At 44.7% G+C, this 13,727-nt stretch overlaps 1 protein-coding gene across 5 annotated transcripts in view; it reads left to right on the top strand.

The window, feature by feature from the left end:
* kif21a (kinesin family member 21A) overlaps positions 1-13,727 on the top strand; it is a 94,896-nt gene that overhangs the window by 26,423 nt on the left and 54,746 nt on the right. For 4 of the 5 annotated variants that reach the window (XM_079602984.1, XM_079602985.1, XM_079602983.1 and 1 more), the window contains exons 6-10: positions 1,684-1,863; positions 1,975-2,090; positions 7,440-7,635; positions 12,865-13,054; positions 13,141-13,204. In XM_079602984.1, the coding sequence (XP_079459110.1) occupies positions 1,684-1,863; positions 1,975-2,090; positions 7,440-7,635; positions 12,865-13,054; positions 13,141-13,204 (746 nt within the window). Of the gene's footprint in view, positions 1-1,683; positions 1,874-1,974; positions 2,091-7,439; positions 7,636-12,864; positions 13,055-13,140; positions 13,205-13,727 lie in introns of all 5 variants that reach the window. The other variant, XM_079602986.1, reaches the window with a different exon arrangement.

Here is a 13,727-nt window from a genome sequence, read left to right as displayed (position 1 = left end):
ACAGCTAAAGTTATAGCAGAGGCCAGACAGACTCATGGAGGCGATTGGCATCTTACAACTCGCACTTTATTCCCCAATCGAACTCATGTAACTGTCACACTTTCTACCGTCCACAGCGTTACTTAATAAAATAATGAGCATCAAACAGAAATAACCCGCATACATGGGGTATCAAGGCGCATACAATACAATACAATACAGACTGCAGACAGTTCAACAGGGCGCGCGCAGCTCTTAAAGGGGCCGTAGTGGACCGTTCGAATGCCGTAGGCTGTGAGAAAGTGAAAATGGAACTCGTGAGCAGAAAAGGTGTTGTTTGGCAGTATTTTCAGTCAAAAGAAGGCAATTGACCATTCGCAAAAGCCACGCCCCTTAGTTATTGTTACTTCGCCCGTCAAACAATTGAGAACCATAGCCATGGCTGGGTTGAGATCCATACATTAAGTGATTGGTTTTGGAGTAATGCAGCAGACATATCCTCCAGTGCACGACAGAAAGTATAGACAGAATAGCGCACGGGAGCACATGCACAAAACAGTTTGGTAAAATTATATATCAATCATTTTTATTTGATCATATATCATTTTACAAAACTGTTTTGCGCATGTGCTCCCGCGCGCGCTATTTCAGTCACAACACTGCAATCAGAGGACGCGCTGAAACCATCAACTCTCGATGCTGTTCTCTTCATTCATAACTCAGCCGACTGAGAAGGATATATTTGTGTGAATAGTTGTGCAACTGCGCGAACTTTGTTTTGAAGTGTAATGTTTGAGTTCCAGAGGAATTTATGACTGTGTACCTGTTCAACCACATCAAAGTTTCGTAATTAGTAAGTCCGTGCTTTTTCTCTTTTTCTCTCTTGTTTGCTGACTGATGAGGGGCAGCAGTGCCGTAGTGAAACGGTGTTTGTACATGTAGCCTATTTTTTTATAATAGTTGCAAGCAATCATAAAATACAGCAAGTTTTAAGCCCGTGCACTGCCTCACTGCCATAGGCGCATCGTTTCACTATCTTGCTGAAATCGGAATGTTTGACGGAGGTCCTTCTCCTTAGTTACAGTTGCTGAGCTAGGATTGGACGAGAACCGTTCGAGGGCGGGGTTTTGCGAACGGTCAATTCAAGTAAAAAAAACAAAAACAAAAAACACCAAAAATCCACTGCTGTGGATGTTGTTTACTTCATTGATGTGTTTACTGTGTTAATGGACTGAGGATGGGAGTAGGATTCGGCTTCGGATTCGGCAGAATCTTAACCAGTGGATTCGGTATTCGGCCGTACCCCAAAAATCTGGATTCAGTGCATCCCTAATTTATACTGCTGTGAAACAAGAAGTGATCCTGGTGTGCTAAAAGTCAAAATCTGCCAAATATCAGTGGAATCTAGTGGTCTTGGTGATATATCAGAAGAACACTACTCTACTTGAATAGGGATAGAAGAAAATCCAAACTTTTTTGCAAAACTACGTTTCAATAACATCTATCAATGTCAAATGTCTATCATGTCTCAATGTCAAATCTATTATAGATTTTTATTCTTCACGAACAAAATCAGATTATTTTATCTAAATGACGGCTTACATTCCCACAGCATCCATATTGTCAGACATATTGAGTATAATAATGCCATTTTTGAATACATTCCATCTATAGTCTATGTTGATGAATTGACTTTTGTTTCAGCCCCCAGAGCAGGACAATGAGACCGACAATCGACTGGCCAACAGCTCGTCTGAGATGGAAGAGTTTGAAACTCTCACTGCCAAGTTTCACTTCGTGGATCTGGCCGGATCGGAGCGACTCAAGAGGACGGGGGCCACCGGGGACCGAGCCAAAGAGGGCATCTCCATTAACTGTGGATTGGTCAGAACGAGTAATATTATTCAATAATAAAAACAAATCCTCCGCACATCTCTTCGGGCTAGAAATATTGAATATAAGGTGAACTGTAACATGTTTTTCTGTGTGACGCAGCTGGCGTTGGGGAACGTCATCAGTGCTTTAGGAGACCGAAACAAACGATCGACGCACGTGCCTTACCGAGACTCCAAACTCACTCGCCTCCTGCAGGATTCACTGGGCGGAAACAGGTCTGTGCCAAAGTCTGGACTTAACAAACATTTGATTCAATTCTGTCTTTCAAAATGACCAACGAGTTTCAATATTTTTCCTATTTAAAACTTGACTCTTCTGTAGTTTGATCATGTACTAAGATCGACGGGAAATGAAAAGTTGCGATTTTCCAAGCCTATATGGCGAGGAACTATATTCTCATTCCGGCCTAAGAATCAAGGAACTGTGCGGCTGTACCATGGGTGCAGGCGTAATGATATGACGAAGCAGTTGCCGTCAACAAACCAACGTGACAACCTGCTTGCACAGGGAGCGTGTGTCACGACACACACAAGAGAAAAGGTAAGATCCAATAGCAGTTTAATAATAGGGTAATCCGTACTCACAACCAGTCCAGGCAGGGGTCAAAACCATATAAGCAATCCACATACGATGACAAAACAAGAAACAGGCAGCAACAGGAACGGAAGTGTGGGGACATTAAACAAGGACTCCGTGACAAACACTGAAACTGACAGGGTATATATACACAAGTGCTAAACGAGGTGACGAGAAACAGCTGAACACAATGAACACTCAGTGACAGACAGGATTATGGGAAGTGTAGTGAAAATGCCTAGACACCGTGAAAACTGAGACCTCTAATGTTAAACCCAGGGGACCACCAGACACTGTGACATAACCTCCCCTCTACGGAGCGGCTACCAGACGCTCCAAGACCACAAGAAACAAACAAAACTAGAGTCCAGGCGGGAGGAGGAAAGGTGGAGGATCAGGGGGTGGGATGGGGGGCCAGGTCCGTGGAGGGGAACAGGAACAAGGGGGAACGGCTTAAGCGGCGGCCAGGGCAAAACAGACAGTCCATCGGGCGGCCAGGGCGAAGCAGACAGTCCATCGGGTGGCCAGGGCGGAGACGACCCCTCGGGCGGCCACGGCGGTGAAGACCCCTCGGGCGACGACCAGGATGAAGACGACCCTTTGGATGGCCACGGCGGTGAAGACCCCTCGGGCGGCCACAGTGGAGAAGACCCCTCGGGCGGCCATGGCGGAGACGACCAGGGTGAAGACGACCACTCGGGCGGCCATGGCGGTGAAGACCAAGGAGGGACAGGGACAGACCCTGGCTCAGGAACAGTCACAGACACCACCGGCTCAGGAACTGCAACAGACACCACCGGCTCAGGAACAGTCACATACACCACCGGCTCAGGAACTGCAACAGACACCACCGGCTCAGGAACTGCAACAGACACCACCGGCTCAGGAACTGCAACAGACACCACCGGCTCAGGAACTGCAACAGACACCACCGGCTCAGGAACTGCAACAGACACCACCGGCTCAGGAACTGCAACAGACACCACCGGCTCAGGAACTGCAACAGACACCACCGGCTCAGGAACTGCAACAGACACCACCGGCTCCGGCTCTGGAACAGCAGACACCGGCTCCGGCTCGGGAACAGCAGACACCGGCTCCGGCTCGGGAACAGCAGACACCGGCTCCGGCTCTGGAACAGCAGACACCGGCTCCGGCTCTGGAACAGCAGACACTGGCTCCGGCTCTGGAACAGCAGGCGTGACGTGAAGCTCAGGCTCGGCAGGCGTGACGTGAAGCTCAGGCTCGGCAGGCGTGACGTGAAGCTCAGGCTCGGCAGGCGTGACGTGAAGCTCAGGCTCGGCAGGCGTGACGTGAAGCTCAGGCTCGGCAGGCGTGACGTGAAGCTCAGGCTCGGCAGGCGTGACGTGAAGCTCAGGCTCGGCAGGCGTGACGTGAAGCTCAGGCTCGGCAGGCGTGACGTGAAGCTCAGGCTCGGCAGGCGTGACGTGAAGCTCAGGCTCGGCAGGCGTGACGTGAAGCTCAGGCTCGGCAGGCGTGACGTGAAGCTCAGGCTCGGCAGGCGTGACGTGTAGCTCAGGCTCGGCAGGCGTGACGTGAGGACTGATGGCGACATCCGGAACACCAGCGGGCTGCACGGACAAAGCCTCCGGGATGACAGCGGACTGTTCGGGGACGGTCTTCGGGACTACAGCGGGCTGTTCGGGGACGACCTCCGGGAAGACTGCTCGGACAGATGTCAGTGGCAGATCGGCCAACTTGGACACCAGTCCACTCCTCCTTCGGACGAGTCCAATAGAGGCAATCGTGCTGGCTGATGGTGCGGACTGTGGTGGGTCATTCTCCATGGCTGACAGAGACACTGGTTCGGCGGCGGCGATCTTGTCTGGAGACACCGGCGCGAGGTCAGTCCTCCCCTCTGGAAAAACAAATGGGTCTGACGTAACCCACCGGCTGCGCTTCTGCAGGTAATTAATGAACCCCCAAAAATCCAGAGTCTCCAGCCCCATCATCTCACACTGCGGCAAAGGGTCGTCAAGGCAGTTGTTAAAAAAGTCCTTAAGTGTCACATCATTGTACCCCATACCTCTCGATAGAGTCCAAAATGTCTGAGACAAGCCATTTACCGACTGGCCCTGCTGACGTAGGGCCATTAAATTACTAAATCTTCCCCTCCTCTCCTTCGTAGTAGTGGGGGGAAGAATACGTAAACCCATACTGCTGGATCTTGTAGTGACGGAGTCCTTCTGTCACGACACACACAAGGGAAAAGGTAAGATCCAATAGCAGTTTAATAATAGGGTAATCCGTACTCACAACCAGTCCAGGCAGGGGTCAAAACCATATAAGCAATCCACATACGATGACAAAACAAGAAACAGGCAGCAACAGGAACGGAAGTGTGGGGACATTAAACAAGGACTCCGTGACAAACACTGAAACTGACAGGGTATATATACACAAGTGCTAAACGAGGTGACGAGAAACAGCTGAACACAATGAACACTCAGTGACAGACAGGATTATGGGAAGTGTAGTGAAAATGCCTAGACACCGTGAAAACTGAGACCTCTAATGTTAAACCCAGGGGACCACCAGACACTGTGACAGCGTGCCTTGTAGCATGGAGACATTTGTGAGAGACGATTTAGATGACATTTACTTTGGTGCTGATCCTGAACCGTATTTATTTGGAAACCTAATTTGCCGCCTAAAACTACACAAACTTAGTCCCGGTCATGTTGGAAGTTACCGAGCTGGGGACTATTTTCAGGTGCTTCGTCATATCATTACGCTGCTGCACCCATGGCACAGCCGCACAGTTCCTTGATTCTTACGCCGGAATCTTAGTACATGGTTTAACTACAGAAGAGTCAAGTTTTAAATAGGAAAAATATTGAAACTCGTTGGTCATTTTGAAAGAAATGTTACTGGACTCATCAGAATCAATGATCTATGCTAAGCTATGCTAAAAGTGGTACCGTCAGACCCGGAGTTCGGCTGAATGTATTCGAAAACGGTAAAACTCAACTGTTTAACTCTGGGGGAGTTGTAAAATGAGCCTATTTCCAAAAAAAGTGGAGTATCCCTTTAAAGCGGAGTAATTTTGAAGAAGCTCTTTTTGTATACAGTTGTAGTGACAAAGTCTGTCAAGCTTTATAAAGCATAACAGTAGTCCGTATGTACTATATCGTCGCTGCCCGATGAAACTCGCGTATGTCCAAAACGGTTACTTTTCAGGAAGTGAAAAAAACACCGTAGTTTCAAAAGCAGTTGAGGTAGCGTTGTCATACTTGGTACGGCATCTTTAAATGTAACCATATTCTTGCCAGTGTACTGATATAAACCACATTTGACCAAAATCGAGTTTAAATGGACATACGTGCATATTTTACAGTAACGCTAGTCGATACGTGTTCTTCCGATCATTAATTAGAGTGACCAAGTCGCGTTTCATATTGACAGATGAATAGGCTATGCTCAGTTTATTAAATACGTCTCAGTTTATTAAATATACGCTCAGTTTATTAAATGTCTACTTTTTACCTCTTAAAATACCTTTAGAATGCCAATACAACCATTATAATGCAGTATTTCACCTGCCAGAAAGTGAATATTTCGCAAAACTGCAATGGAAACTTTTTAAAAATGTATAAGAAAATGAACAAAGCAATTCGGCAAATGTCATTCATAATACGGTTTAGACAATAATAATACAGGGCTAAGATTATCACAAATAAACAAGATTTTGACGCATATCCACGTTATTTTGACGTTATTATTTTATTACATATTTATTATCATCAGCCTATAACACCTATAACTCACCGGTTTAAGATGAAACTTCGCGAGACCGGTGCGGCGAGATGCCTCCACAGCGTGGGAGATACGCGGCGTGATTGACAGCTTTGACACCAAATGGATATACGTGAAAATCAGATGACATGATTTCACACATTTTCATTGGTCATTTAGATATGTGAAGCATAATGTATACAGAAATGAACCTGGACATTCTATCCGTCGAAAAATCTCAAAATCAACAAAATGGACATACGCGGTTTTCATCGGACAGCGACGATATGCATGTAGTATATTCTAGTCATACAATAGCTTTGTGTGAGAAGCAGACTGAAATTGAAAGGATAAATCACTGATAATCTTGACTGGATGTCGCTTTCATTCCTTTTAACAGAACATAATGTCAGATTGGACATCAAAATTTCACATCATCTCATCAAAATTTGTTCTCTCGACTAAATGTCATTGACGTAGAACCTAAAAAAACTGCCACCATATTTGATTCCAGTGAATATTTCAATACATCACTGAATATCAACTTAAACGTCAAACTTCGGTCAATGGAATCATATGATTTTTGACCCTGGACCACAGAACCAGTCTCAAGTCGCACGGGCAATAGCCAACAATACATTGTGTGGGTCAAAATTATCGATTTTTCTTTTATGCCAAAAATCATGAGGATATTAAGTAAATGTCATGTTCCATGAAGATATTTTGTAAATTTCCTACCGTAAATATATAAAACATGTATTTCACAACTTCAAAGGAGATTTTCTCAATGTTTCCAGATTCCAGATTTTCAATAGTTGTATCTCGACCAAATATTGTCCTATCCTAACAAACCATACATCAATGGAAAGCTTATTTATTCAGCTTTCATGTGATGTATAAATCTCAATTTAAAAATTGTGACCCATGTGACTGGTTTTGTGGTCCAGGGTCACATTTCAGAAAACGTTTTATCTAAAACATATTTAAATTCAGTTAAAATTCTTTAAACGCTGATATGAAGCCCTTTGGTTTGCACTAATTCACAGTATTTCTCATGAACCGCATACAAATGTGTAGAAACAGCATAATAACAGAATTATAACAGGATTTTCATCAACCGACGCATTTACTTCAGAATTGATCCATATCCAGTTCGAATGCTTTATTTGGCACTGTAGCGTTTGGCAATGTGAGGAAACGAATAAATCTGTAGATTTTCTCTGGTCTCTCAGTCGAACGATGATGATCGCCTGCATCAGCCCATCGGATCAGGACTTCATGGAAACCCTGAACGCGCTGAAGTACGCCAATAGAGCTCGCAACATCAAGAACAGGGTGATGGTGAACCAAGACAAGGCCAGCCAGCAGATCAGCGCTCTCAGGACGGAGATCGCCCGGCTGCAGATGGAGCTCATGGAGTACAGGACGGTGAGTCAATGAACACTGCTTCTGACAGGCCTGATAAAGCTTTCTGTGAGCTGGACTTCAGGTCTGGCATGTTGTCTTCAGAGTATTCTCAAAATAAAGATGGTTAAAGATCCGACCTACTAACACAGAGTTTGCATGTTCAAGTCAAAGTACGGGTGACCCAGATACTGTACTGATACTGTACTGAGATTGGACTGAGGTATATCACACTCAAAAATGGAAATACATTTCTAAATTCACAAGCGATCTGATTGGCTGGCTTCTGCGTAATTCCTGGAGTCAGGGTGGTCAGGTTTATTTCAGTTCTTTGCTAAACAAATTTGTGTTTATAGTAGGGCTGTCAAACGATTAAAATATTTAAGCACGATTAATCGCATTAATGTCATAGTTAACTCGCGATTAATCGCACATTTTTATCTATTTTAAAGGTCTCTTGATTTATTTTTGTCCCATTATTTTTTTTCTCATTTTAATGCTCTTATCAACATGGAAAAGTGGATCGGCTTGCTTTGTGCAAGTGTTTTTTATTGAAAACAACATTGTCATACTGTGTTCAATTTCACACTGACATTCTCACTTGGAGCAAATAATCTCTCACACAATGTAACACTGTCCATCAATAAAAGGGTGAAAGAAATACTGACGAGGTGACGTTATATGGCGTTAGTTTCCTGTCAAATGTCGAGAGCGCATTATTGTAGCGCGAAAGTACATTAATATAATGCGCGAGCGCGAATCTCTCTGCTCGCGCGCGGAATATAATGCGCGCGCGCGCTCTCAGATACACGCTGCTCTTGTAAGAATTTTCTCTGGGCTCGCTCAGAGAATATGCCTGCACTTAAAACCTGTTCAGTGCCATCGCGAATCTCTCCTCTTCGCTTAAAGTTAGCGTGTATGTGCTTAGACTGACCCGTGCGTTCGCGCATGCCTAGGTACTCTTCTCTTCGATTTCTTTCTCTTTGCTCTTGGCATAAACGCTGTCAAAACGGCAACAACCAATCAGAAATAGGCTTCAACGACTGACCAATGAAAACGCGACATCGTACATGGAATCTTATTGGTTGATATTGAACCGCACATGGAATAAGTTCACTTAAGTTCAATCAAGACGAGCCGAGATGGATCCGCCGAATCGACAAGTTTTATTTGTTTTGATGTTAAATATGTCAAATGTATCTTAAATGTCTGGGAAGAGGGCGATTGGATTATTTTACATATAAATGACCTAGACTGTAAGTCATTCGTTAGTAAGGTTGGTCTGGACCACTCTTAGCTATAGGCTACCTTATCACTGTGATATATACGAATATAATTCTGAAGCTGTAACACACCCAGTGTTCAATTAGGATTATGGCAAAGAATAAATGCAAAGATTCACTGCTAAATTCAAATGTGCTTTTGCACTGAACCAGAGACAAAGGCGCTCAACTCTTGTCATATTTCATACACATCAAATTTTTTCTATTCTACTAGTAGTAGGCTACAGGGTGGTGCGGTACTTACGTTAGTTACTTACATTCTTATATGTATATGTATAAATATATTCATTTGTGTTCAACAGATCAAAGAAATTCATACTGGTTTGAAACTACTTGAGTGGGAGTAAATTATGACTTTACTCATTTTAATTGTGGGTTTAATTTTCATTTTTCCCTTTAAGCAACAGTAAGGTATAGTTCGGGGAACACGTCTAGAAAAGGTATCTTCATATACCTTTAGAGTCTTATCTTAGATTCCCCCTAAATATTTGTTCAGATTTGAATTTAGCAGTTGATCTCGCTACGTACTTAATGGTTAATAACTGGTGTGATTGCACGAGACAATATGTTAATTATCAGACGTAAAATATTATTTTTGCCTTTTGGAATCGGCTTTCAAATCTATTTGGCTCAAAAATCTCACTTTCAATGGGCATGGCACCTGTAGTGTGAACAATGTGGTTGACAGTCTAGGTGATTTATAGGCCTATGTAAAATAATCCAATCGCCCTCTTCCCAGACATTTCTAAGATACATTTGACATATTTTACATCAAAACAAATAAAACTCGTCGATTCGGCGGATCCATCTCGGCTCGTCTTGATTGAACTGCGGTTCAATATCAACCAATAAGATTCCATGTACGATGTCGCGTTTTCATTGGTCAGTCGTTGAAGCCTATTTCTGATTGGTTGTTGCCGTTTTGACAGCGTTTATGCCAAGAGCAAAGAGAAAGAAATGGAAGAGTACTTAGGCATGCGCGAACGCACGGGTCAGTCTAAGCACATACACGCTAACTTTAAGCGAAGAGGAGAGATTCGCGATGGCACTGAACAGGTTTTAAGTGCAGGCATATTCTCTGAGCGAGCCCAGAGAAAATTCTTACAAGAGCAGCGTGTATCTGAGAGCGCGCGCCCAGTTCCCGCGCGCGAGCAGAGAGATTCGCGCTCATAGACATGTATAAAGGCTAGATGGCTTACCGGCGCTGAGAGCCAATGGGACCCGACGACGTCACACGGCGGCCATTTTAGGACAGGTCCGCTCGTCCAGTTATAACATTAAAGTCTATTGTGCATGTAGTGCTGAAATAACTATATCTTGCTCAATTTTCAACCGATTTTCAAACGGCTTGGTGTGTCATAAACGTCAGGGATGCGGCTATTTAACTGCATACTGCATACATTCAAAACGTGAAGCTACAATTTAAACATCGGCATCAGCACAAATCATAGCCACGTTAATAAGGTTTGTAATAAACCAAACCGTTTGTAAATCCGTCAAGAATTCAGCAAGTTACGAGCATTTGTCACTCACCTTCCGTCCACAGCAGAGATTCGCGCTCGCGCATTATATTAATGTACTTTCGCGCTACAATAATGCGCTCTCGACATTTGACAGGAAAATAACGCCATAACGTTACTGATGTTGACAAGTGGGCATAGAAACGCATCAGCTGTTTGTGTGCTTGGCCATCAAGTGGTATTTTAGACTGGACGTGCTGCGATGATAGCTCAGTTCACAACGACACCACACACAGATCACTTTGGTCTTGTCAATTGAACCATTTGGCAATTTTTTTAAAAGTAAACTTTCCATTCAGAATCTTATTAACATCCATTTCCGCGTCTCGCTCTCATCATTCATCCACTCAAAACGTAACCAGAGCCCGTCTACGGAGAGCCTGTTCACTCCCTATTAAGTCCTATTGTACCGAATTTTGGTTGTAGTTCCACCAGAGTTCCACTGGGGGCGATCACCCCCGAGTGCAAAATGAATGGGAGTCTATGGGGCTAGACGGCTAAATTTGTCCCTTTCAGCCGATTGCCGTTGAGAAATCTCAGATTTGATTGTAGGTTTGGCAAGTTCAACATGGGTTATAGATCGAAAATTGAATGAACGAGTACTTATGTCCTTTTGATTTCTTACAAGTTGAGTTGTTGTTGCCCATAACACGCTAGCATTCTGCTAATGAACGCTGATTGGTCAGTGAAGGACTGGTTACGACCAGAGATACCGCTCGATGGCATCGTGGTATCTGAAGCGGGAACAGAATGTATTCTAGCAGAAACTCTTCTAGCACGTGTGTTTACCTGTGTCAGCAGTGTTGTGTGTTTACCTGTGTCAGCTGTGCTGTGTGTTTACCTGTGTCCGCTGTGTTGTGTGTTTACCTGTGTCAGCTGTGCTGTGTGTTTACCTGTGTCAGCTGTGCTGTGTGTTTACCTGTGTCAGCTGTGCTGTGTGTTTACCTGTGTCAGCTGTGTTGTGTGTTTACCTGTGTCAGCTGTGCTGTGTGTTTACCTGTGTCCGCTGTGTTGTGTGTTTACCTGTGTCAGCTGTGCTGTGTGTTTACCTGTGTCAGCTGTGCTGTGTGTTTACCTGTGTCAGCTGTGCTGTGTGTTTACCTGTGTCAGCTGTGCTGGCGATGCCTCGAGAGAAAATAAAGTGCAGAGCGCGAAAGCACCACAGTGACTGAAGGATTGCCGTAAAGCAGTATCTCTGGTCGTACGATGTGTATGACGTCATTGACATTTTGAAAGACTTTTTAAAGCAAATAAGTGACTCTAAAAAATCTAACACCCAGCAATGTGCAATTTCTTTGCATCTCCTTTCGAATACAACATTCAAATTACTAGACAAAAAATTATATCTTGAGAAAAGTGGATTTTGAGGGGTATAGCTCCATAGACCTCCATTCATTCTGCACTCGTCCTGTGAGCGCCCTCATATGGAATCAGAGTGGAACTGCAACCAGTCAGAAGCCGGAAGTGTAGCGAGAGTGAACCTTCTCCCCTTATTAGACATTCTCTGACGTAACGTTAAAGGGGGTCGCACACCGCAAGAGAAGCGCAGCGCCTCGTATTTAAAATTCAAACACATTATTCTCTATGAGTGTGTCACCGGCGGCGCCATTCAGCGTTTTTATTGCTGGCCATAAACTGAGAAAGTGCGCGTCTGATACGAGTTGTCCTAGACGCGGCTCGGCGCTGCGCTTCTCGTCCACTCTTTGGCCGGTTCGCATCGCAAGACCAAACAAGTGTGTGCGGCGTGGTGTTTTGTTTCTGGTCTAGCTAGATCCGGTGTGGTGTTGTCGTTTTAATTACGTTACTAGTTTTGCAAAAGCATGTGAAAAAAACTACAAAGTTTGCTAGGCGTTAATCTCGCGATAAATAAATTGACGCCGTTAATAACGCGTTTAACGGACAGCCCTAGTTTATAGGTTACCACACTACTGCAAAAATCACATTTGAATAATGACTAGTAAAGGAGTCCAACAAAATACCCCTCAAAAAAGTGGGATTTTTGATAGATGGATTAGTTTTTCCAAATCTTCACATTTACTCACCACTTAATGTCACTTGAAGAGCCAACTATTGGTTGTGTTATTGGCAAAAACATGTTTTTGCATTCAAAAAAATATGAGACATGAGCAATAGAATGAAAACCAATGCAAGGTCTTACATTTTTTTTTAGTCTCTTCTGCTCACCAAGGCTGCATTTATATTGAAAATACAGTAAAAAATGTGAATATATTTTAAAGTGTAATGTTGCAACAGTGTAATTGCTGTGATCAAAGCTGAATTGTCAGCATCATTATCCAGTCTTCAGTGTCACATGATCCTTCAGAAATCATTCTGAGTATTTGCTGCTCTTATTATTGGTACTCAATACTGTTTATTAAGAATATTAAGCAGCAAACGTATCGTTTGAGTGTGTGTTTGGTAAATGAAGTAAAGGTGTGTCTGTTTCTCAGGGGAAGCGTATGGTTGGAGAGGACGGGTTGGAAAGCATCAATGACATGTTCCACGAGAACTCGATGTTGCAGATCGAGAACAATAATCTGCGCATGCGTGTGAAGGCCATGCAGGAGGCCATCGACGCTCAGGGCGCTCGACTCACGCAGATTCTCAGCGAGCGGGCCAATCAGGTGCTCTCCAGAGCAGGTACATCACTATATCCGCTGCTCATGTCAGCTTACAGCAATCACAGGACCTTGGAAGACGTTGACAGAATATTGACTTTATTTCAGGTGAAGGCAGTGAGGAGATCGGAAATATGATTCAGAATTACATCAAGGAGATAGAGGACCTGAGGTAAAACAACCTTTGATGAAATATGTGTGTGATACAGTAGTTAGTATTTGTATATTTTTGCTGATATCCTATACGAGACTGTTACGCAGTAACCGGAGTCTGCGCAGTAGTGAACGCGGGACCAGAGTCTGCGCACTAGTGAACGCGGGACCGGAGTCTGCGCACTAGTGAACGCGGGACCGGAGTCTGCGCACTAGTGAACGCGGGACCGGAGTCTGCGCACTAGTGAACGCGGGACCGGAGTCTGCGCAGTAGTGAACGCGGGACCAGAGTCTGCGCACTAGTGAACGCGGGACCGGAGTCTGCGCACTAGTGAACGCGGGACCGGAGTCTGCGCACTAGTGAACGCGGGACCGGAGTCTGCGCACTAGTGAACGCGGGACCGGAGTCTGCGCACTAGTGAACGCGGGACCGGAGTCTGCGCACTAGTGAACGCGGTACCGGAGTCTGCGCACTAGTGAACGCGGGACCGGAGTCTGCGCACTAGTGAACGCGGGACCGGAGTCTGCGCACTAGTGAACGC

The sequence above is a fragment of the Phoxinus phoxinus genome, assembly GCF_949152265.1.
Source record: "Phoxinus phoxinus genome assembly, chromosome: 25".
Taxonomy (NCBI): Eukaryota; Metazoa; Chordata; class Actinopteri; order Cypriniformes; family Leuciscidae; genus Phoxinus; species Phoxinus phoxinus.
This window is presented reverse-complemented; position numbering and strand designations above follow the sequence as displayed.